Genomic DNA, 26,238 nt, shown 5'->3' on the forward strand with positions numbered 1-26,238 from the left:
CTATCTTTGCATGTCTTTGTTATCATTGTAAAATTTCCATTCGGAATATTACATAGACACAATGGTGTTAGTAATATAACGCAAATTTCAAAAGATAATGAATGTGCTTTTCATAGTAAGAGAATTTTGTAGTGTTTAGTCTAAGACGTCCTTGGAGATGTTCCTTAACAAACCTTGTAGGGACTCCTTGAAGTGCCATGATATTTTATTCCTGTAACAAATGCTTCTAGGCAAAATTGGTGATACCAAGAACATGATGTTTATTCTCAATCTAGATTATCTATACAATAATGGAATCCTAGGATAATCCTTATATATATATATATATATATATATATATATATCAAAAATCAAGTTATCCCTATCAATCAAGTTATCCACAAACTTGAGAGACCATAAACAAGGGTTTCTTATGAGGGACAAAATAGTATAGGGTTAGTGTTCTTAACTAGGGTTTTCAACAATTTTAAACATTACAAACCCTAAGGAGATTGAAATCCCTAAACTAAATTAGTTTAGATATGAAAAAAAACAATTATACTTACCTCAAGAACTACTTACCTCAGTCCTTCATAAGTCTATTGCAATGGTTTCTTCATGAATATCATAAAAATGTTGAGTTCAACAGCTGTCTTCAAAGGTATTGAAATTTTCGTCAAGATCTTCTGAGGTCTACACAGTGTGATTACTAGTGGCTCTATAACTCTTCAGATACACAGGGTGATTACTAGTGGCTCTATAACTCTTCAGACTTGGTACAAAATCAGTCATGCAATATGAATGTAATCTGCCTTTTATTTGATACTCCTTTATTGTAGAATAGTTGTCTTGCTCGCTAGACTTCTATTTATTTGGGATTTGGTCTCTTTCCTTTGGGATTTGGTTACCTTCTTTGAGGACTTTGTGTCATTTATAGTTGATAGAAGTCTTCGGATCCTTATGACAGAGCTTTGTATTTGCAGCAGTAGCATATTCTTGTTTATGGTAATTCCTTTTAGTAATTCGACATCTTTGTATAGATTATTAGTCTTTCTTTTTTATGCCATGTAAGATTACTTTCATGTCTTTGAAATATAAATTTTTTTGACCCCTTTCAAACGTGATTACAGACCTCAGTTTATCTTACTAGGACCTTTGACCTTTTGATCTCCTTCAGCTAAGATTTTTCTTATCCTTGTGATCTCACCTAAATCCGTTCTTAATGTGATGACAACAATTTGATCTTGAAGTTTCTTTTTTCGTTCTCCTTATTCACCATAAGTCTAATACCATGTTGACAAATCCAATAGGGTGGCAAGTTAATTGATTTCTCTTATTATGACATTATCTTGTGATGTTTCGTTATTAGTTTTCTTCCTTCTATTTATCTTATTCTTATCATCAAGACTAATGGCAATCAATAAACATAAGAGGACAAGAGATGTAGGCACGCAACCATGGCAAAACCCCTACGTAGGGGAAAACCCGGTCAAGTAATTCTTCCTTCAGTAGATTCAAAGTACGATTGAGATGACCAAGACTCTCACAACCTAGACCAAAGACTACCTTTATCCATCAAGTCAACCTTGTCATGTTATACTTCAGTTTTGTGGCAGTCCAATCATACTTCGTTCCTGTAGCAGTGAACCTTCTTCATACTTCGGTCCTGAGATCCTAATTATACTTTGGGGCAACTTTCTTATATTTCAATCCTGTGATATCTTTCCTTACTTCTGTCATACTTCAGTTAGTCATGTATCATAATTCGATCCATCTATAATATAACAAAAATATACTTGCGGTGGTAGCATAGAAATAACTTGGTCCTTCATTTCTGTGGTGGCAATATAAAAGTAACTCGGTCCTTTAGTCCTGTAGTGGGAGCATAGATATGACTTGATCCTTTATTTTGGTCTTGTAGTATTAGTCCAATTCTTCGATCTTGTAATCATAGTCCAATCCTCGGTCGTGTGGTGGTAGCCCTGTTTCATGCTTTTGGTTTAACTTAGTTCTCTCATCCTGTAGTCGTATATTCCTCTTATCCGTATTATCTTCCACACTGTTATACCGAACTTCATTTTCTACCTAACCGGACTTATTCCTCTGCAATAGAACGAACTTTTGTTTCTCTGAAATATCTGAACTTCTATCTCTCTGAAATATCCGAACTTTTGTCTCACTGAAATATGTGAAGTTCACATGCCTATATATAGTTGTTTGCCATAGTGTAATTGTTAATTTTAGGATAACAATGGTATGTTCTATGCTTGGAGCAATTTTACTTCAATTTTCTTTATTAGCCCAATTTCATATCCAGTATAGCAATCACATCAACATGATAGGAAAATACAGATAGAACATAAACAATAACAGTGGAAGACAAGCCAACACAAGAGGACACAAGATATGGCACCAGCCAGGAACAAACCCCAATGTGGGGAAACCCTTGATCGATTCTTCTTATAATTCTTCAAAAGTTCAGCAGAGAGAGAGAGAGTACAATTTACAATATTCACTTGCCCAAACTGATCAGTGAAAACAATAGAAACAGAAAGCCCTAACCAGAAAGTCAACGCTGGTCAACAGGGCTGAAATTGACCTCCAAAACAGCGCGGTCAACCTCGGTCAAATCGACCTCCAATAGCAAGATAATGTAGCCCAAAACAATTTGAAAATAACTAGTCAAACTTGGTCAACAAAGTCAACGCAACAACTTGGACTAGGGAAGTTAATGTTGGTCAACACAAGGGTCGAACTGCCTCGGCTTTTGTGCCCATAACAGTGGCTTGCCCAAACAGAAGTATCCCTCACAAAACCAAAGTCAAACAGGGTCAACATTGGTAAAAGTGAGCCACTTGAAATTTCGGTCAAGTCTTGTCAATGCAGCAGCTAGAAAAGACAGTCTTCCTTTCGCACATGTGGAGAGAGAGAGAGGCCCACAAATTTGTACCCAATCAAGATGAGAGAGAGAAAGATGAATGAGATGAGATGCCAAAATGAGGAGGCACCTTGTATTTATATGCAATGTTGAAGGTTGGAGGAGGCTAATTTGATGGCTGGTCGACCTTGACAATTTGTCCATAATCAAAATTAATTTCATAACTTCATTTGTACATGTCAAAATGGGATGATCTTTATATCGACCCTACGCCTCTTGGAAGGAGGAATCCAAGAAAAATATCATCTGCCTCATAGCCGCTGTCCAAAGTGATGTTTGGTCCTAGTTGCCAAATTTAACACTCCCTTTCAACTAGGGAGAACATCACTTGCCAAATTGTATTACAATTTGTACCATCCCTGTCTCTGCTCTGTTGAACCATGAAGAAAGAAGAAATGATCGAGAATGTATCATACCATTCTCCATTGACCCGAAGTCAGTCACCAACATCAGAGAGTGTGTCATGCCACTCTTATCCGACCCGAAGTTAGTTTCCATTGATCCCAGATAAATATCAACATCCTAGGATAGGGAGTACGGTAGTATACGATCCATCCATCAGTAGTACTATGGTCCCTATCTTCATTTTCCTACACATTGGCCAGATGAGAAGTACTTCCCATGAGTCCCAGAATGCATGGGTAGGATGTGTTGGTAGGAGACGGCGAACCCAATCATGCTGCTCATATGCCATAGGGGAGGATGAATCAATAAGCCTATGCATATGCCACCATGGGGTATCATAGGGGAAGGTGAACCATTCACCTTGTACACAATGCACCACTAGGAGAGGGTGAGTCACCCTATGGTTGCTCATCGCTCCAAGTACCCCAAGCCCCTCGGAGCTCCCAGAGCTCACTATCCATCTCATACAGGACCCTCATAAGAGGGTCTCTCCACGAATCGAAGTCATTCACGTAAGGTTAAGAATTAGACCTTCCCGAGGGGCTTCGTAAGAATATCGGTGACCTTCTCATTGATCCCAATATGATGGGGCCTTTTTGCTCCCTGCTATACCATATCTTGGATAAAGTGGTACTTGATATCAATATGCTTGGAGCGACCATGAAACACGGGATTCTGAGAAAGAGGAATCCCACTCTGGTTGCCACAGAAGATCACGGTGGTATCCAACGCATGTCCAAACAACTCACTAAAGAGCTTCCTCAACCAGACAAACTCACAGGAGGTCAAACTAGCAACAATGTGTTCAGCGTTAGTGGTGCTTAAAGCAACTAACTTCTGCTTGCTGCCTTCCTTGATATTGAAACAAAACCTAGAGAGAAGCAACATCCTAATGTGCTTTTGCAATCCACCACACTACTAGCCCTGTTTGCATCAGAGTAACCATGGAGCATCACATGCCCGACAATGTATCTCAGTCCATAAGTGATTGTGCCCCAAAGATATCTCAAGAGATTCTTGGCAGCAATCCAATGCATATGATGAGGCTTGACCATAAACTGACTCAATGTGTTCACTGCAAAACATATGTCCGGACGGGAGTTCACCAAGAACATCAGGGCCCCTACGAGTTGACGATACTCAGAAGGATTTCCCAAATCGGTCTCGGCAACACTTCTGCATAACTTCTTGAAGTTAAATTCCATCGGAGTAGTCACGGACTTGCAGTGCACCATCCCAAATCATCCAAGTAGCTTCACAATATATTTTCCTTGAGAAAGGAAAATCTCACCTGGCTTTTGCCAAACCTCCAACCTTAGGAAGTAATGCATCAGTCCTAGGTCCATGTCAAATTTGGAAGCCAACTCCCTCTTACATTGACATGTCAAATTCGGAAGCCAACTCCCTCTTACATTGATAAATAAGAGGGTTTGCACCTGTCAAAAAGAGATCATCCACATAGAGTACCAAGATGAGAGGTCTATAATTCTCAACCTCAAAGTAAAGGTTCGGATCAAATTCACTTCTTGTAAATTCCAACTTCATCAGATAGCTATCGAGCCTCTCATACCAAGTCGGGGGTGCTTGCTTCAACCCATAGATGGATTTCTTCATCATGCATACATGTGTCTGACGATCTTGAACTTCAAACCCCTCAGGTTGTTCCACATAGACTTCCTCCTTAAGTGAACCATGCAAGAAGGCAGTCTTGACATCCATCTGGTGTAGGTTCCATCCTTTTGAGGGAGTAAGGGCTATAATTGAATGGTTGGTGGTGTAGCGAGCAATGGGTGCAAATATCTCATCATAATCAACACCTTCCTTTTGAGAGAAGCCTCGAGCAACAAATCTAGCCTCTAACTTCTCAGCACTTCCATCAGTGCCATGCTTGATCTTGTAGAGCCATTTAGAGGTGACAACAAATTTGTCTTGGGGTCTAGGGATCACATCCCATACATCATTCTTCATAATTGACTCGTACTCTTCGTTCATAGCATCCTTCCATACTTGTTGCTTGATAGATTTTTCGAATGAGCAAGGTTCAGACTGAATAATGGTTCTCATAGCAGTTAAGTACCCTTGGTACCTATTAGGCTTCTTGCTTTCACGAAATGTCCCCCTCGGTGCAACATGTCTCTCGGCATCTTCGAGAGTTTCCCTCAGCCATGAGGGTCTCCTTTTGGAGGAGGAGGGCTCATGAGGAGGAGGATCAATGGGATCCATCGGTTCTTCAACATCGGGCATCGACTCATCTTGCGAATGTCCCTAATTTCCTGCATCTGCTTCTTTGTCCTTCCTTGGAATAGGAAGGTTGCTAAGCTTCCTTAGGGCAGTGTCGTCATCGAAGGTGACATCATGACTCAGCGCTACTTCTCTTTGACCAGGCACATAGATTCTATATGCCTTAGAAGATTCACTGTAGCCCACAAAAGTTCTTTTCTTCCTAGATGCCTCCAATTTACTTCTCTTTTCTTTCAGCACATGAAAGTATTTGGGGCTACCAAAAATTCTAAAATGAGAAACATCAGGTTTCTTACCAGTGAAAACTTCTTCGGGAGTTTTGAAGTCCAATGCTTGATGAGAGCATTGATTTTGAACGTACATGACAGTGTTGGCAGCTTCTCCCCATAGGAACTTTGGAAGTCCTTGATCGTGAAGCGTGACATGAGTGGCTTTTATAATGGAACGATTTGTGCTTTCAACAACACCATTTTGCTCAGTAGTATATGCAGTAGTAGTCTCCCTTTTGATGTTGGCTTCCCTGCAATAGTCATTGAATTCATTTTATTCATACTCAGCTCCATTATCGGTCCTCAATATCTTGATTTTCTTCCCTGTTTGATTTTCCACCAAGGCTTTGAAGGCACGAAATCATGAGAATATTTCATCTTTCTTCTTCAAGAAATATATCCAAGATTTGCAAGAGAAGAAATCCACAAAGACAACATAATATAAATATCCTCCTAATGATGTCACAAGCAACATACCAGATAGATTAGAATGAACCAATTGCAAAATTTCAATGGTCTTGCTATCACTTGAGGGGAATGGTCCCCTTGTATGTTTTCCCTCGACACATCACTAACATACACCTTCATGCTCTATTTTGAATTCGGGCATACCTGTAACCATCTTCCTTGCATCGAGTAGAGCTTTATAGTGAAGATGAGCAAACCTCTGGTGCCATAGTTCAGATTGAAGAGATGTGTCGCAAGACATAACTCCCAGTGGACTTCCTCCAACTTGATATAAATTGTCAACCTTGAATCCAAGAGTAAATGCTTCTTTGAAATTTCTTTTCCATACACGTACCTTTGCATCGATGAATGCCACCTTGAATCCTTTGTCTTCCATTGCCGATATAGACACTAGATTCTTCTTTAGATTAGGTACATATAGTACTTCTTGAGGATGAATGGTGTTACCTTGATTCAATTGAAGAGTAACATTCCCAACTCCCTTTGCGGGATAGGTGGCATTGTCTCCAAGGATAATTTCCAAATTTGTATCTTTCTCTATTAGATTTGAAAGAGCTTCCTTGTACCTGGTGAAGTGCCTTGAGGCACCACTATCAGTCAACCAATTTCCCAAAGTAGAGAGGGTAGATATAAGATAAAATTCCTTTTGCTTAGAATTTACAACATTAGACTCATCATACCTGGAGTTTCTTCTTCTTTTAGAAGCTCGATCATTTACAAGTTGAGTAGTGGAAGCATTCCTTTTCCTTTTGTTGTTGAACCTGCCATTTCTTTGATTGTTGTTGTTGCCCCTGGAATGATTGTGATCATCATCGTGATAGGTGTCCCTTCTATTTGGACACTCCTTGGCATAGTGATCAAACTTGTTGCAAATGAAGCATCTTCCCTTCCTTCCATATTTGAATCCCGACCTTCCTTGACTTTGCTTCTTTGAACCTGCATTGTTCTTCCTATTGGCATGAATGAAGAATGCGGTAGGATTATTCCTATTCGAACGCATCTCCAATTCCATCATCCTTGTTTCTTCTTGAGAACATCTGGTCAACAATTCTTCAAAACCTGGAATTCTGTCGTTATTGAGAATAGTAGTGTTGAACACATGCCATTCGGAAGGAAGACCTCCAAGGGCAATAAGAGTGAGCTCCCTGTCAGCAATAGCTTCACCAATCGAAAGAAGATCATTTTTGATCTCAGTAATCCTCATAAAGTAAGATTGAATATCCTCGCATTTTCCCTTCTTTATATCCTTCAATTTGTTCTTGAGGAAAAGAATTTGACTTGCATAGCTAGATTTGAACATGCCAACCAACTTGTCGTATATCTCCTTTGATGTATTCAAATTGGAGATGTAAGCAACTAAGTGCTTATGAATAGAATTCTTGATGATCTTCTTGGCTTTGACTTCAGCCTTCTTGTACTTTGACTTAGTAGCAACTGGTGCATTTGAAGGAGGTTCCAGAATCTTTCCCTGCACATAATCCATGACATCTTGCTCTTCTAAAGTCAAATCAAGAGACATCTTCCATGCATGATAATCAAACTTATCATGAAGCTTATCATCAGACTTGAAGTAGGATGTGGAGGCCATTGAGACTTGTTCTTGATCAATGATTGCTCCTCTTAGTGATTGCTCTTCACTCTTGCTTGGGCTTTGTCTTCACCTCACCTCTGATACCATGTTAATTTTAAGATAACAATGGTATGTTCTATGCTTAGAGAAATTTTACTTCAATTTTCTTTATTAGCCCAATATCATATCCAATATAGCAATCACATCAACATGATAGTAAAATGCAGATAGAACATAAACAATAATAGTAGAAGACAAGCCAACACAAGAGGACACAAGATATGGCACCAGCCAGGGACAAACCCCAATGTGGGGAAACCCTTGATCAATTCTTCTTATAATTCTTCAAAAGTTTAGCATAGAGAGAGAGAGAGAGAGTACAATTTACAATATTCACTTGCCCAAACTGATTAGTCAAAACAGTAGAAACAGAAAGCCCTAACCAGAAAGTCAACGCTGGTCAATAGGGTTGAAACTGACCTCCAATTTAACTCGGTCAACCTTGGTCAACTCGTAATAAGCTGACATGATATTTTTTGTGAAGTCGACTTTAGGAGTATTTGTTTGGAACTTCTATAAAATTCCTAAAGCCTTCAATGGATGCTTGACCTATGACAATTGACCCAAGCATGAAACCCATGCTTTAACAAGTCAATTCAATTAATAATAAAATTTATTTTCATTATGACTCAAGTACAATTATGAAAACCGAACCTAGTTACATTCTTCAACACTTGTCTTTAACGAGAGGTGATCATCTCCCTCTTGAACTGACCTTCAAGAGTCATTATTGTCCATTATCTATAAAACAATGTTGCCTTCAATGTTTCCATCAATTTCATCAACGACCAGGCCTAATTGAGGCTATCTATCTAGGGTTATGCTTAAATCTGTCACAAGTGCTAGAACAACTTCTCATTGATCATGCTAGGGTTTCAAACTACAAAACTCAACCATTTATCTTATCGCACAGTTTCTTCCAAACCCTAACCTCAAGATGTTCATTAAACCCTAATAACCAGTTTGCCTAGGGTTTCCTTCAAACCCTAGTATTCTTTTAGGTCTCCTCTATCTTCTCTTACCCTCATCAATGGTGTCTTGACAAGGGTGATCTCAATGACTTTTTTTCAGACTAGATTTGATACCATGTTAAATTTTTCTTTTGGCTATATTGTTCTTTGCTCTAGATGATTGTATTTCATTATTTACATATTGAATTCACCCCACAACACCATAACATTATTCAACAACATATGCTATTATATGGAAAGAACAATATCATCATCAATGCAACAGAACATTAAGGAACAATAGAGGAAAAATATTTACACATAGAGACACCAAGATTGGTCGGAGACCAGGGCAAAACCCCACAAGGGGGAAAACCCTTTCAAATTCTTCTTCTTATTAGATTGTAATTAAATGTTTCAGCAAAGAGAGAGTACTATAATCCAATTCTTTATCCACAAGACTATCCAGTAAAATCTACCAAACAATATCCCAAAGATGAACTCAACAATAATGCTAATCAAAATAACTGTTCACCAGCCCGAGGTCAACTGTCAGAATCTGTGGTCAACTGTCAAAATCAAACCTTAGGTTCCAACCACACGGAGAGAGAGAGATGTGCATGCGACTAAAACGTTCCATCCGAACACATAGGATTGCGTGCCTGCTGTTGCAACCAAAAATATCATGTGGCAACCTTGTGGCTGAGAACGAAAGACTGTAATCACACGTGCGAGCTTCGGACCCTGCAATTTCAGACTTGTGCGAACCAATTTTCGCGAACCAACCTTATACCTGTGCGAGGCAAAACAAAGAAAGAAGAGTAATTGATGATCTGAAATGAGGGTCACTTGACTTGTATTTATAGCCATTCGAGGGTGTCTGAATTCTTCTTAGGGCCGACCTGTCCTTTTGTGCACATGTGAGTTTCTATATTAAAAATAATTTTTTCCTTAACCAAATTAAATTCTTCAATGGCTATGAGGGACCTTTCTTGATGAAGAAGACTTTCCAATGGAGGGAATTTGTCCTCGAGTTTCCAAATTAGCATGGAGATTCTTGACATTCTCATCATTTCACTTAGTAAATGTCAATAAAAAGTGAAACAAGGGTTTAGTATAATAATCTAACTATAATAGTATAAGAAAATGACAAAACCTTAATCATGATTTTACAATCTGTTACTTACGCAACTTATTGAGAATGCCCATGATTATTCGCAGTATGGTTCTGGTGTAGAAGAGTAGCCTAAGTCCTGAAGAGCAAAGGAATTAACACTAATTCCAAGTCTAGCTCGTACAGAGAAATGGAAAGAAATTTGTTGGAGAGCAGAGCAAAACTGTCAAAACACCAAGGAAAATGGTTGATTGAATCGACAGAGATAAGGTCGATAGGGCCAAAACCCAAACCCTAGCAATAATCACAGTTGGTTTGAGATTATTATGTTACAGTCGCCGATTGAGAGTCCACACGTTACCATGTGCAGAGATGTGAAAACATGTGGGTAATCAAACTTTGGACAAATAATGTCTCCACATAATTAGATCTTGTTCACGTGTTATGGTAAACATGATATTGTTTACTAAACATGAAATGGTAACCAGAGACTTTTGATCACATTTCATTGCGGGATAGTAAACCGTTGAAGGTTTCTATTCCTATAGGTGTAAAGTTATCTGCTGAACAGTGTCCCAATACACAAGAGGAGGGAGAGGACATGTCCCGTGTTCCATATGCAAGTGCAGTTGGTAGCCTGATGTATGCAATGGTCTGTACTAGGCTAGACATTGCACATGCAGTGGGAGTATTGATCAGGTTTATGTCAAAACTTGGGAAGGAGCATTGGACAACATTGAAGTGGGTTTTTAGGTATTTGCGTGGCACTAGTGATTATGGTTTGTGCTACTAAGGAAGACCAGGATGTAAAAATTTCTCATTTCCCACCTCGGTTTTTAGTTTCACCTTATTTCTCCAAAATAGTTAAATGCCCTTTCCCATATCCATACATTCAACCACTGGAAAATAAATTTTGCTGAAAACACAAATTCTGGAAATATAACAGAACGCTGGAAAATGCAGAAATAAATATCAGTACATACAAACAACCATTTAACACATTTAAACACAGTGATTTTTGGTTAAGGTGACCCTGGAAAAACCCTCTACAACTCTTGGGGACGACCAGTTTGAAAGCTCCTTATTTCTGGAAAATGCTTTTACAGTAAGAGAAATATTCAGCAAAAATCAGCAAGCAAACTTTTACAACTTATCTCGTTTTTTGTGCCTCTCAGCCAACTGGAAAAACTTGCAAACAACAAAATAGAACAACAATAAATGCTGTACAACCTCCTCAATTTTTGTGCCCAAATTTTAGCCTTAAATGTTGTTGTACGGACTGCCTAGAAAAGCGTGCACGCTGCCAAAAATGTTGTTGTACAATTTTCCTCGATTTCTGTGCAGAAAACAACAGTACGGTTGTGCGGATTTTTGCCTAGAAAAGCTTGCTAAGGTACAACCACTTGCTGTACGGCTTCCCTTGAAAAATGTGCCAGCAACCTACAGATTTTCTGCTCGATTTCTGTGCTAACTTGTTGTACGACCTCTTTGGAATTTTAACCAAAACTGTTGTACGACCTTTCTAGAAAATCGTGCCCAAAACCTGCCTTTCACTGTGTGCTAACTCAGCTGTACGGACTTGATGAAACGCTGCCTTGGAATGTGTGCCAAGCTGCTGCCTCCTTCTCCTCACTGTCTAGAAATATCCCTTGCTCTCTTGCTCTCATTCTCTCAATCTGCTCATGAAAGAATGAATGACCTTTTCCTACTTTCCCTCCTTTAATCTAACCCTAAGTGACTTTTGGGGAATCCCTAAATCCAATGGCTGAAATAGATTGAGATCTAGGGCTGAGATTAAATGCTCATTTAAATCTCACTTTCTATTTTTAATTCACCCCACTTTAATAAAGGCCCACTTAGTCATTTATTTCCAAAGTCACTTTTCTTTTTTAATTTTACATTGACTTTATTAAAGTCACTTTAAAATTAGACTTTAGTAACTTTATCACTTAAAGTCACTTTTAAATTAGATTTGACTTTATAAAAATTATAAAGTCACTTTAGGAGAAAAATTCAATTCTTTTGGACACTTTTCCCTAGGCCAAAGATCAAAGCCTTAGGGAACCACCTGTCCTTCGGTACCAAATTTCAACACTCCCTCTTACCGAGGAAGGTGTTCCTCACCACACCCATCTTGTCTCTGAAGTAGACATGCTTGCCTCATGGTAAGGCTTTGGTAAGAATATCTGCAACCTGCTCATCAATGGGAATATACCCAAGCTTCACAGCTCCCTTCTGAACATAGTCTCTGATGAAATGGTATTTGATCCTGATATACTTTGACCTGTCATGAAATATTGGATTCTCCGTGAGTTTAATGCAACTCTGATTATCACAGTAAATAACTGAAGGTCTCAACGGTTGACCAAATAAGCCAAACAACATCTTGCGAAGCCAGATGGCCTCACAACTAGCTAGACTGACTGCCATATACTCTGCTTCCGCTGAACTCAATGCTACTCACTGCTACTTCCGGCTGAACCATGACACTATTGTCGAACCCAACCCAAAACAACACCCTGAAATGCTCTTCCTATCAGAAGCACAACCTGCCCAATCAGAATCAGTATAACCTGCCAATCTCACTCCACCCCCCTGCCTGTAGTCCAGACCATAGTCCACTGTCCCCCTGCAAGTACCGCAAAATGTGTTTTGCAGCCACCTAGTGAACCTTCCTAGGCTCACACATAAACTGACTCATCGTGTTCACTGCAAAACAAATATCTCGTCTAGTGTTGACCAAATACATCAAGGAACCAAGCAGCTGCCTGTACAATGTGGGATCCACCAACTCGGAATCCGAAGCATGAAGCTTCTTCCAATTGGTGATCATCGGTGTCGACATGGGTTTACTATCCTCCATCTGGAATCTGCCAAGGATGTCCACAATATACTTCCCCTGCCCCAAGAAGAAATGCCCCTCCTCCTGCCACACCTCCAAACCCAAAAAGTAATGCATCAAGCCGATGTCTTTCATCTCAAACTCCGCCGCAAGATATCTCTTGCAGTGCTCTATGAGTCTCTCTGCACCTGTAATGACCAAGTCATCCACATACAGCACCAGAATGAGAGGCTCCTCACCTATCACAATATAGTAAAGGTTCGGATCTGCCTCACTCTTTGTGAAACCCATCCCCTGCAAGTATGTATCTATCCTAGAGTACCAAGCTTTGGGAGCTTGCTTCAGGCCATAAAGGGCCTTCTTCAGTCTGCATACATGGGACTCCTTCCCATGCACCTCAAAGCCCTGTGGCTGCTCAATGTACACCTCCTCTTGTATGAAGCCATTGAGAAATGCAATCTTCAAATCCATCTGGTGGATCTTCCAACCCATCTCTGCTGCTATCGATATAATGGAGCGGATCGAAGTATATCGAGCCACGGGAGCGAAGGTCTCTTCATAATCAACTCCCTCTACCTGGGAGAACCCTCTAGCCACAAACCTCGCTTTGAATTTCTTAACGCTGCCATCTGCAGCATGCTTTACCTTGTAAATCCATCTGGAAGTAACCACGGATTTGCCCTCAGGCCTCGGCACCACCTCCCAAACATCATTCTTCATGATAGAAGAATACTCCTCCTGCATGGCCTCTCTCTAGACTTGCTGGCCAGCTGCCTCCTCATAGCTAGAAGGCTCAGAGTCAAGGATGCTGGTAGCCATTGCCATATAGCTACAAAACCTCTTAGGTGGTCTATTCTCTCTGACCGAACTCTTAGGCTCAGCAACAGATGTGGCATCTCTCAAGGTGTCCTGAAGCCACTTGGGCTTCCTCTTCCCTGAGCGTACTTCTCCCATTGGAGAATGAAACTCCTCATCCTCATCATCATCAGGAGCCTGAACTCCTGACTGTTTGTTTGCTGTCTTCCTGCCTGCACCTGAACCTGTAGAAGTTGAGGTACCGTGTGAACTGTCCATCAGTGGACTCCCTAGTGAACTGCTCTGCATGCTACCCGGAGCACCACCCCTCTGGCTTGGCGAGCCACTGCTCACTGACGGACCTGACATCCTCATAGATGTACCTCCGGATTCTCCTGATCCCTGCCCACTGGATCCCTGCGATTGACTCAACTGCTGCTGAGGGTCTGGCTGATCCAGATAGTCTAACTCCCGTGACCTCTTAAAGGCCCTGTCCTCCTCGAACTTCACATCTCGCCTGACAACAACTTTCCTCTGTGCAAGAATGTAAATCCGAAATTCCTTTGAGGTCTCACTGTAGCCCACAAAGATACCCTTCTCTGCGGTGGGCTCTAGTTTGGTCCTCTTCTCCTTGGGTATGTAGGAATATGTAATGCACCCAAAGATACGAAGATGACCAATATTAGGCTTCTTCCCAGAAAAAGCCTCCTCCAGAGTCATCTGCTCCAAGGCATGATGCGGACTCTTGTTCTGCAAATAAACAGCTGTGTTGCAGGCCTCTGCCCACAAGAACAATGGCAACCCCTGATCATGTAACATGGCTTTGGCAGCTCCTCCGATGGATCTGTTCTTCCTCTCCGCAACCCTGTTCTGCTGGGGGTTGTAAGGAACAGTGAACTCCCTCCTAATGCCTGCCTCTGCACAATAGTCAACAAACGCTCCAAGGGTGTACTCTCCCCCATTGTCCGACCTCAGGGACTTGATCTTCTGACCTGTCTGTGTCTCCACAAGAGCTTTAAACTCCTGAAACCGCTTGAAGACCTCACTCTTGGTCTTCAAGAAATAAATCTAGGTCCTCCTGGAGTGATCATCAATGAATAAAACATAGTACTCATATCCACTGAAGGAAACATGAGACATCCAACCGCTCACATCGGAATGAATCAAATCAAGTATCCCAGTCGCTATGCTGTCACTGTTGGGAAAAGGGGATTTGGCAAACTTGCCCATCACACATCCTCTGCAAGTATCAAAGTGATTAGTACTGAAATCTGGTACACCTGTAGTGATCTCCTGCAAGGTCCTCAAGGCTCCATGATACATATGCCCCATCCCGTGGTGCCAAATATCACACAACTCAGAACTGCTAGCTCTGCTGTCGGTACTACTGCTCAATGCCAAAAGGGGTTGGAATGCAAACTTGTACACTTTTGCATGGCGTACACCTATCACTCTAGCTGAATCAGCTGGAGTACCCCTGGGATACATCAACACCTGTCCTCCCCTGAACAGTACCTCATATCCTCTGTCCTCCCAAGCTGAGACGGATATGAGGTTCTTCCTCATCCCTGGCACATAAAGAATATTTGACACCTTCAAGGGAGGTTTGGACTCTCTGAAATGTCAGTGTCCCCACACCGACTGCTCTAACAACTCTGTCATTACCGAGTACTACATCCATATCAGTGCCACTCTCTGAAAGCTCTGAGAAGTACTCACGAACTCCTGTCATGTGACATGAAGCTCCACTGTCCACATACCAGATACCCGAAGATGCTCCGTTAATCGAGGGAAAAGCATGCTCCCTCTGAACCTGTGTGGCAGGTGATCCTGCACTAGAGGACTCACACGCAGTGAACCCAAACTCTCGGTCAAAATGATTTGCAAAGTCCTCAACCTCTACTGAAGCTGCCAAGCTCTGGTTCTTCCCCTTCTTCTTCTTCTTCTCCGGACACACAACTGCATAATGTCCCATCTTTTGACAATTCCAACACTTCACCTTGGAATAGTCCTTCTGTGTGTTACCCTGTTTACCTTTACATTTGTCTTTGCCCCCACCGTTGCTTGTGGAAGCCTGCTTCTTCCCTTTTCCTTTTTTGCCTCCTACCAACAGTGCTACATCCTTATCCTGTTCAATTGGCTTGGCTGCCCCAAGCTGACCTTTCCTGATCTCTGTCTGAATGCAATCATCCCAAAACCTCTCCCATGTGCGAAGGGTCTCATGTGCACAAACCCCATCAACAAAGTTCATCCATGATCGGGGGAGGCCATTCACTGCAATCCACACCAACTCAGTGGGTGGAATGACTTCTCCAATTGCTGCCAACCTAAGTCACAGGACACGTCACCTAGGGTCCCGTGTCCCGTATTTTGCGTATTGGACACGAAAACGGCCCGAATACGTGTCCAATACGTTTTTTAACGTGTCATAAAAATAGAATACGTATTCTACGTTTTCGAGTCGTGTCATACATTTGGAATACGCGTATTCGCCGTTTTCGAGTCGTGTCATACATTTGGAATACGAGTATTTGGTGAATAAAATACGTTGCCCTAACGTATTTCGCTTTTTGAATACGTATTAAAAAAAGCGTGGTTTATAAGTTATAACTTATAAGGTAACCGTCGGTCTATTCCGGCCTATTATCGGTTGTCTGGAGTGTTCTGTCGTGTGGAGCGAGCTGCGGGAGTGTTCTGTCGTGTGGAGCGTTAAACCAGTAAGCGTTATAAACTTATATATCAGTCCTTGGCATTGGCTTATATATGAGTCCTAGTCTCTTAAATTACTGTAGTTGCAAGCTGAATCTGGTTGGTTCTAGTGATAACAATGGAGCCAAAAGTAGTTGCCGCAGGCAATCTCATGCCTTTGCTGACTCGTGGATTTCCAATTTTCCACTCTTCAGTCTTCTGTAAGGTTATGCACAGTTTCTGTGCTTAGTGGCATTTGTGTGCTCTCATGTTAAAACAGAAGGGTGCTCACTGCTAAGTTTATTAACATTCGAAAGACTCCGTATCATATCTACCTGAACTGATTTGCAATTAGTACATGAGTTGTCAGTATTGGTCTGTCCCGTTTGCATGTGACAGAATACATGCACACCACCTACTGAATGGAAAGGGCTGGTGTTGAGTCTGTGGGGAGTGTGAAAGTTTCTTCCTTTAAGGAGACTTGCAGCTCTTTTGGCTACAGGCAAGAGTTATATCCCTATCTGTGGCAATGGATTACAGAACAACAGAAAACAATTTCTAGAACAGCAATTTATTTACGTTATTTTCAAGGTAAGGAAAATTGCAAAACTGATATCGCTTTTCCATTCTCCGTAAATTTTAGGATGCTGCTGAACCAAACACCACAATGGGATTGAATATAGAGTTGTAAAATCTGTGAACATGTTTTGAGTCCTTAGTGACTGCGGACTTGTTACAGAGTAAAAATAACTTTCCTGTGGAGCCTCAGAAACCCTCCCAAATCTCTGTTACAGTGGCACAACTTCCTCAGGAAATTTCAGATCTGGTCACAGAGTGAAACAGTGGGCTCATGAAACCCTCCCGCAGTTATCTCAGGGGTATTGTAGGGCCTCAGGATGACTTCGGGCCTGATGCAAACTATAACCACTACACAGTGCACACCTCACTGCACAGTGCACACTGATATAATTTTATAAACTGTCAAATTTCAATACTAAATAGTAAATAGTCATCCTCTTACCTGTGTAAAGGAGTGTCAAATTCATAATTATTGCGGTTTGTGACAAATTGACAATTTACAGACAGTAAGAAACAACAAGACTTTAATTGTTTTTTTTGTAGGTGAAGGTGTGTGGAATTTATAACAGTTCTCACATTAATGGCTCAATCATCCAAGGCAGCCGGCAGAGGTCAAAGGAAGGGCAGTGCTTTTCGTGGTCCCCGCCCTCCAACTCCAAGTGTTTCAGTTTCTGTTTCACCTTCTGTTGGTCATAGTGCCCCAAGTGCTTCAAGTGAAGCTGTAGGTGTTTCTCAGCCAACATTAACATATGATGCTGCTGCAGCAAGACAACAAGCACAGCTAAAAAAATACCCTCTCTGGAAGTATGTAACCAAGAAGCAAGTGCCAAAGACTGGTCCGGGAGGGAATGTGCATTGGTCTTGTAATTTCTGCAAGGGTGAATTTAAGAGCACTTACAATCGAGTTAGGGGCCATTTGTTGGGCCTTCCTTGTGGAATTGGAGCATGCAAAACTATCAGTCAGGACGAAAGAATGGATTTGGCAAGGGAGGATGCAGCTGGCTCTGTGAATGTGGTGGCAGCAAGCAGGAAAACTAGTAAAAATGAAGATCCTCTTCCATTCTTGAGGAATTCTAATATTAGTAGATTTGGGAGAAAAGAAATTCAGCCAACAAAAAAGAGGGCAGCCCAAACTTATAGTGGTCCAATGGACAAGATTTTTCAGCGTGAGCAGCGAGATGAGGTTGATCTTACATTGGCATTCTTTTTCTATCTCAACTTCATTTCTTTTAATGTTGCACGGTCTCCTATGTTTATTGAGATGTGTCGAGCTCTAGTTGATAGGGCTCCAATTGGGTATGTGCCTCCAAGTTCAGAAAAACTTAGAACCACATTGTTGGTGAAGGCAAGGAAGGAGGTGGATAAAATTCTACAACCTATTAAATCATCATGGATCTCATCTGGTGTCAGTATTGTCTCTGATGGATGGACAGATACAGCACGCCATCCTCTCATCAATTTCATGGTATATTCTCAAAATGGACCGGTTTTCTTGAAAGCAGTTGATGCTCTTGGACAATACAAAGATGCACAATATATGGGTGAGCTGTTTATTAAAGTTATTGAAGAAGTAGGCATTGAAAGTTGTGTGCAAATTATCACAGATAATGCACCTGTTTGCAAAGCAGCTGGCTTGATTGTGGAAACTAAATATCCACAAATATTTTGGACACCATGCATTGTTCACTCTTTGAATTTGGCACTCAAATCTATTGCTTCAAATGTGACATGTATTGGCAATCTTATTGAGGATGCACGCCATATCCGAAATTTTGTGCAAAACCATACCAATGCCCTCACAATATATAAAGAGTACACACATCTATCCTTGTTGAAGATTGTAGATACTCGGTTTGCTTCCTCATTCATCATGCTTAAGAGGTTGAAGGAGGTGAAGGCCGCTCTTGGGGCCATGGTTATTTCAGATCTTTGGTCTTTTTGGAGAAAGACGGATCAAACAGCGTCAAAAAAGGTAAAGGACATAGTGTTAGATGATGGTTGGTGGGAAAGGGTGGATCTTACCATAAAGATCATGAACCCTATCATTTCTTTCTTGCGGTTTGTAGACACGGACCAGCCCATCTTAGGAGAGGTTTATGAGGGTTGGGATTCCATGATTGAGTCTGTGAAGACTATTGTTATGGAGAATGAGTGCCCTGCATATGAGACATCATCAGAGAGCTTATGGTCCACCATACAGGATATTCTTATCTCTAGGTGGGATAAGAATTGCACACCTTTGCATTGCTTAACTCACTCTTTGAATCCCAAGTACTACAGTCAAGAGTGGCTCCATGGTGGGACCTCACACAGATACCCTCCTCACATGGATGGAGAGATTTCACAGGGGAGGAAGATAGCATTCAGAAGGATGTTTCAGGATAACACGTCTTTTCTTGAGGTGGAGGAAGGCTTTGTAGAGTTCTCCACTGGCACCAGAAGATTTGGGGCGTATGATGTACTTGGAGATAGGGGGGTCAAAAGTGGCTATGCATGGTGGGCAACTCATGGGGCAGCATGCCCTATTCTACAACAGTTAACCTTGAGGGTCCTCTCTCAAATTACTTCATCTTCTTGTTGTGAGAGGAATTGGAGCACTTACGGGAATCTATATAGTTTGAAAAAGAGCAGGCTTGAGCAATCCAGGGCGGAGACAATGGTGTATGTGCACACCAACCTTCGTCTTATTTACAGGCAGAGACAGGAGTGGTTAAAGGGAAAAACAAAGATGTGGGATGTGTTTCCTGATGATATGGGCTTGGACGACAGTATTGAGTTGGCATTAGCCAACATGGATCTTAATGACCCAGTGCTAGAGCCAGTGACTTTTGATGATGAGACACAGCATCTTGAGGGGTCATCCTCCACAGCAGCAGATCCTGGATTGGGCATAGAGGAGGAGGATGGAGTACAGTCAGATGGCAGTGGCAGTGATGGTGACTATGACATAGAGGACATGGACTATTGATAGAGTGATGAGTCATGACTCATGGACCAGTACCGAGCTATGATATTCCTACTTATTTTGTATCTAGTATCTACTCTTTTGTATTTTCCATTGGCATTCTCTCAGGAGTCAGTATCTACTGTAGTCTATGATCTATCTATGTACATTGCAAGCACTGAACAGTGATACATTTTGATTTTGATGACTTAATGGAAAATCTGCATTTTATGGTTTTAATATCTATTCTTATGTGCTTGTAAGTTGTAAATTTTGATTCTATTTATTTTTTTAAAGTGAACTATGAACTTTGAGAAGTAATTATATTTTAATTTGATTAGATAAGCTACAACCTGCAATTTAATATGGATAAAAAACTATATTTCGGTATATATATATATATATTTTTATTAAATATATATAAAACGTGTCTCGTGTCCTCGTGTCATGTGACTTAGCTGCCAACTCATCTCTCACATTAGTCATTTTTGTGAGATATCCCGCTGCATTATCATTACCCATTTTAATGGTCTTCAGCTTCTCCTTCAGGACCATTTTCCGGTTCTCATTGGTACTCTGGTAGAGATTGGACAATGCTGTTCACATCTCATGGGCATTTCTCTTTCCTCTCACATGAGGAATGCAATGGTCTTTGACTGTCTAGAATCAATCTCTTACCCTTGTTGTTCTTTCTATTATAAGTAGCCAACTGAGTAGCATCAGTAGGCACAACAACAGGGTTCTGTGTGGTATGCACCGTAATGTCCCAGACTTCTGCCTCCTCAAAGATACTCTACATTTTCTCCTTCCAAACGCTGTAATTGGTATGCCCATCCAACGTATCCTCCACCCTCAATCCCAATGACATCCTGCTGTTCTAAAACTGAGAAATAGCATTGCTGTAGTGAAAAATCAGCTTGCTGGAATTTTCTGAGTGAAAAATCAGCAGGCTGTAATTTTCCTCCTTGCTGTTCCAAACTGCGTTTCGGCACTCAAGCTCTGATACCATGTAAAAATTTCTCATTTCCCACCCCAGTTTTCAGTTTCACCTTATTTCTCCAAAATAGTTAAATGCCATTTTCCATATCCATACATTCAACAACTGGAAAATAAATTTCGCTGAAAACACAAATTCTGGAAATATAATAGAATGCTGGAAAATGCAGAAATAAATATCAGTACATACAAACAGCCATTCAACACATTTAAACACAGTGATTTTTGGTCAAGGTGACTCTGGAAAAACCCCCTACAACTCTTGGGGAAAACCAGTTCGCAAGCTCCTTCTTATTTCTGGAAAATGCTTTTACAGTAAGAGAAATATTCAGCAAAGATCAGCAAACAAACTTTTACAACTTATTTCGTTTTCCGTGCCTCTCAGCGAACTGGAAAAACTTGCAAACAACAAAACATAACAACAATAAACGCTGTACGGCCTCCTCGATTTTTGTGCCCAAATTTCAGCCTTAAATGCTGCTGTACGGACTGCTTAGAAAATCGTGCATGGTGCCATAAATGCTGTTGTACAGTTTTCCTCTATTTTTGTGTAGAAAACAACAGTACGGCTGTACAGATTTCTATCTAGAAAAGAGTGCCAATGTACAGCCACTTGCTGTACGACCTCCCTTGAAAAATGTGCCAGTAACATACAGATTTTCTGCTCATCGATTTTTGTGCTAACTTGTTGTATGGCCTCCTTGGAATCTGAACCAAAATCACTGTACGGCCTTTCTAGAAAATCATGCCCAAAACCTGCCTTTCACTGTGTGCTAACTCAGCTGTACGGACTTGCTTAAACACTGCCTTGGAATGTGTGCCAAGTTGCTGTCTCCTTCTCCTCACTGTCCAAAAATCTCCCTTGCTCTCATGCTCTCTTTCTCTCAATCTACTCATGAAAGAATGAATGACCTTTTCCTCATTTCCCTCCTTTAATCTAACCCTAAGTGACTTTTTGGGAATCCCTAAATCCAATGGCTGAAATAGATTGAGATCTAGGGTTGAGATTAAATGTTCATTTAAATCTCATTTTCTATTTTTTAATTCACCCCACTTTAATAAAGGCCCACTTAGTCATTTATTGCCAAAGTCACTTTTCCTTTATAATTTTACATTGACTTTATTAAATTCACTTTAAAATTAGACTTTAGTAACTTTATCACTTAAAGTCACTTTTAAATTAGATTTGATTTTATAAAAATTATAAAGTCACTTTAGGAGAAAAATTAAATTCTTTTGGACACTTTTCCTTAGGCCAAAGATCAAAGCCTTAGGGAAACACCTGTCCTCCGGTACCAAATTTCAACATAGGATTGGATAGAGTTTTGGACATCTGTGGCTTTGTTGATGCAGACTGTGCTGGAGATCTGGATCAAAGGAAATTTATAGGTGGGTATGTGATTAACCTATTTGCAGGTGCACTCAATTGGATGAGCAAGAGACTGGAGTGGCACTTTCAACTACAGAGGCAGAATACATGGCAGCCACTCATGCAAGCAAGAAAGCAGATTGGTTGCAGAGATTGTGTTCAAGTATGGGGTAAGTACATTGAGCTATAAGAATAGACTGTGACAGCCGAAGTGCAATTTTTTTGGCAAAGGATCCTACTTATCATTCAAAGACAAAGTACATTGATGTTCAGTATCACTTTGTGAGGGATATGGTTGAGGACAAAAAGATGTTGAATACTGCAGATGCATTGACAAAGTCTGTGAGCACTGAGAAGTTTTCTTGGTGTAGAGAAACAATGGGCGTTGTAGGGGTGGACCAATGACTAAGCTCTCCTGTGACCCCATGTGTGGAAAAGAAAACAAGAAGTGGGAGAATGTTGGGCGTGTGTTACATTCTTTCCACGACTAGCCCCACTGCGAAGCGGGGGTTTAGAGGGGGGGAGGTAGCCCCCCCCTTCGGGGAGGTTTGCAGGGGGCGCTATAGCCCCTGTGCACGGGGTTTGGGACAACGCGCTGGGATTTTTTTTTGGACCCTATATTAAGTGGGAAGACCTACCTATGGTTTTGTGCATGGGTTTCAAACGGTTTTGGGCATGATGGTTTTTTGCCCATGGTATTTTGTAGATCCGGTCAAGGGAACTACGATTATGTTCTAATCCAGGGTTAATGGATTGAGATTTATGAATGCTTCAACATGTATATATATGTGTTGGAACATTAAAAAGAATATAATGAAAAATCAATCTGGTAATCTTGGTTTTGGGATCCAAGGAAAAATCTCCTTGTATATTTGTTTTATGTTTTATGCTTTTGTCATTGTTTATTTTCTGTTTTAAGAATTCATTTGCAAATAATTTCTGTACAGGGTTAAAACTTACAAATAAGTTGTAAACTTGTATCATCGATAATTATGAATCATGATTGTATGCATAATGTTGCAGATTACAATGTGCATGTATGATATAAGCGGATGTATCTAATATCATAATATGATATGTAACATGTTCTTCGTGTACTGTTTGGGGGGGTCGCCATGCCCCATGTCTGACACTCGTATTTGCATGTCCCTGGTCAAGGGAACTACGGTTATGTTCTAATCCAGGGTTAATGGATTGAGATTTATGAATGTTTCAACATGTATATATATGTGTTGGAACATTAAAAAAAATATAATGAAAAATCAATTTGGTAACCTTGGTTTTGGGATCCAAGGAAAAATCTCCGTGTATATTTGTTTTATGTTTTATGCTTTTGTCATTGTTTATTTTCTATTTTAAGAATTCATTTGCAAATAATCTATGTACAGGGTTAAAACTTACAAATAAGTTGTAAACTTGCATCATCGATAATTATGAATAATGATTGTATGCATAATGTTGCAAATTACAATGTGCATGTATGATATAAGCGGTTGTATCTAATATCATAATATGATATGTAACATGTTCTTGTACTGTTTGGGGGGGTCGCCATGCCCCATGTCTGACACTCGTATTTGCATGTCCCTGGTGACTTAGATGATTAGTTATGCTTTAAACATTGTGTAAATGATCCTCTGTGTATAAAGAACCTCAGGAGCGCCCACATTTTGATTTGAGTTATCATTGTTAGGTGGAGGCATTTTAGTTTCCGTTTGTATACTTTGCTTCACCTCCATCTTTTCTGTTCACATGCAGTTTTTTATGTATACACAATGCAAGTTGGAATATGAGATTCATGACAATTCATGAATGACGTTGTGATTGTTTATATCCTTCCTTTTATATATGTCAAGTGCAAATATATTGTTTCTTGATGAAATTGGTTTCATTTTCAGTCCAAAATTGTAGCTTTGGGTGCATTGCAGTGTGAACGATCTTTCATATGATGCTTCCTTATTTTGAAGTTTAGATAGTTGTGCAAGCTGTGCTATGCACGAGATTTTTAAAAGAACATATAGTACCGTCTTTAAGTCAAAATGATATTTTCTTATTTTCTTATTCCTTTTCTGCAGATTTAGAATCCCAACCAAGCGGTATTGCTTGCTTTTGTTTTAACTGTCTAAACGAAGATATTTAATGTAGAAACTGAGTGAATATTGGAATTTTGTAAAACTAACTATTTTTGTAGCATCCTTTTGTCTTGCAGGATTCACATGATGCCCATGAAAGAAGGGAAACTGTGACTAACCAAATGAACTCTACGTTTGATAGTCCTAAAACCCGTGAAAATGCGGAAAATGAAGAGATGCAGGTGACAAAACAGCATTCTGGATTAGACAATTATCTGGATCTTTCTAAAAATGATGGCGAAAGTCCGAGTCCACCTACACGCACTTACTCAAGTATGGAAGAATCCAATGTGGGCAAAGAAGATTCTCGAGGTCCAGAAAATGCCAGCGATGAACCAGTTCAAAAACCTGCTAAATCTCCTTTTGCATATCAGTTATCATCATCAAAACCAGTCAAGTCACTATTCAGTTATCAGCTAACTTAACTTTCGCTGCTTTCTTGGATTGTCAATCATATTTATGTTCTTTTGGTCCCCATTTTCTGTTGTAATCTATTGAGAAGAGTTGTATCTCGAAGTTATCAGAGAGATTTTTCCAAAAGGTTCGTTCTAGTTCTAATCTTAAATTGATTTCCGTAAATTAATTGTAGCTTTAGTTTTTCAACGGATAATTTGACAGTCCTCTTTGAAAGGAGCTCGAGTCAAATGTTATGCATAAAACATAAACTCAACTCAGTGGAGTTTCGACAAATTTCCCTGTAAAAAGCTTCTAATGACTGTGCCATTGATTTTCAAATTGAGGGCAGTGCAGATTAGTTCACATGCTGGACTGTGAGCATGTTAGAGGCTGTCACGAGGCTTGACAAAATAATTGAACTGTTTCTTAATTTTGTATGGCATCAATTTTTGGGGATTTATGTTTCTCTTCATGTTTTCCTATTTGGGGTTTGGCAGAGTAATTGGAGAGGTTGAAATTCACTAGAAGAATAGTAGTGGAATTGACTAGAAAAATCCAATTACACAAAGATATTTTGATTCAGATTTTTTTGTTAATTTGTTAATGCGAGTAGCACATGGTCAAGGATTTATGTCTTATAGTATATCACTAGTGACTTTTACCGGCAAGGTTGCACCATTGGTTATCATGAAGTTTTGCTTATGGTTGTTGTTTTTAGGTCAGAGAAGGTAAGGAATTCCATGCTAGATCTCTCGATTTGTTTGAATGCTTGCACCATTGGTTCACATAAAGTTTTTCTTTTGGTGGTTGGTTTTAGATCAGAGAAGGTAAGGGAATTCCATGGTAGATCTTTCGATTTATTTGAATGTTTAGTTTAGTTCATGAGATTGATTCTCTTGGTGGTTGTTTTTAGATGAGAGAAGTTAAGGGAATTCCATGGTAGATCTTTTGATTTATTTGAATGTTTAGTTCATGAGATTGATTCTCTTGGTGCATATTGATATTTTTTCGGACTGTCATTCTCTATGAAAAACTGTGACCAATGCAGAAACATCTTCATGCATTGATTTCAATAAGCAGCCACTCATTGATTTCCATAAGAGAATGCATTTCAATAAGCAGCCACTCTCATTGATTTCCATAAGATCCCCTCTCTCACTCAGATGGCAGCATCATACAATTTTATTCTTGTTAAATCTATGGCTAGGATTGTGTACCTTGTACAATTTGTATGTACAATTTAAGTGGGATTAATGGTTGAGAGCATGCATTTTCTTTTGAGAAGTCACATGCTCAAAATCCAGGGAGTAGAGAATGTGCACATAGAGATCATTGCACGTAGAGATTCCTTGTGCCACAAACAAGGTCCTATACACCAATTTGGTGTCTAGCATGATTGCGACTTTAAAAATAAATTATTATTATTATTGGTATTTCATGCCACAATAATTTCCGTGCTATCATTCTAGCAAATATACATCCTAGACACGCACAAAATATAAG

At 40.1% G+C, this 26,238-nt stretch overlaps 1 protein-coding gene across 5 annotated transcripts in view; it reads left to right on the forward strand.

The window, feature by feature from the left end:
* Positions 1-25,019, forward strand: part of LOC149146751 (uncharacterized) — a 374,303-nt gene extending 349,284 nt beyond the window's left edge. For 4 of the 5 annotated variants that reach the window (XM_089446312.1, XM_089446315.1, XM_089446314.1 and 1 more), the window contains one exon: positions 24,399-25,019. In XM_089446312.1, coding sequence (XP_089302438.1) covers positions 24,399-24,764 — 366 coding nt within the window. In that variant the 3' untranslated portion in view covers positions 24,765-25,019. The remainder of the gene's footprint in view (positions 1-24,398) is intronic. The other variant, XM_089446313.1, reaches the window with a different exon arrangement.
* The last annotated feature ends 1,219 nt before the right edge of the window (positions 25,020-26,238 follow it).

The sequence above is a fragment of the Pinus tabuliformis genome, chromosome X, assembly GCF_031772625.1.
Source record: "Pinus tabuliformis cultivar Carrire ecotype Pingquan chromosome X, CPIR1, whole genome shotgun sequence".
Taxonomy (NCBI): Eukaryota; Viridiplantae; Streptophyta; class Pinopsida; order Pinales; family Pinaceae; genus Pinus; species Pinus tabuliformis.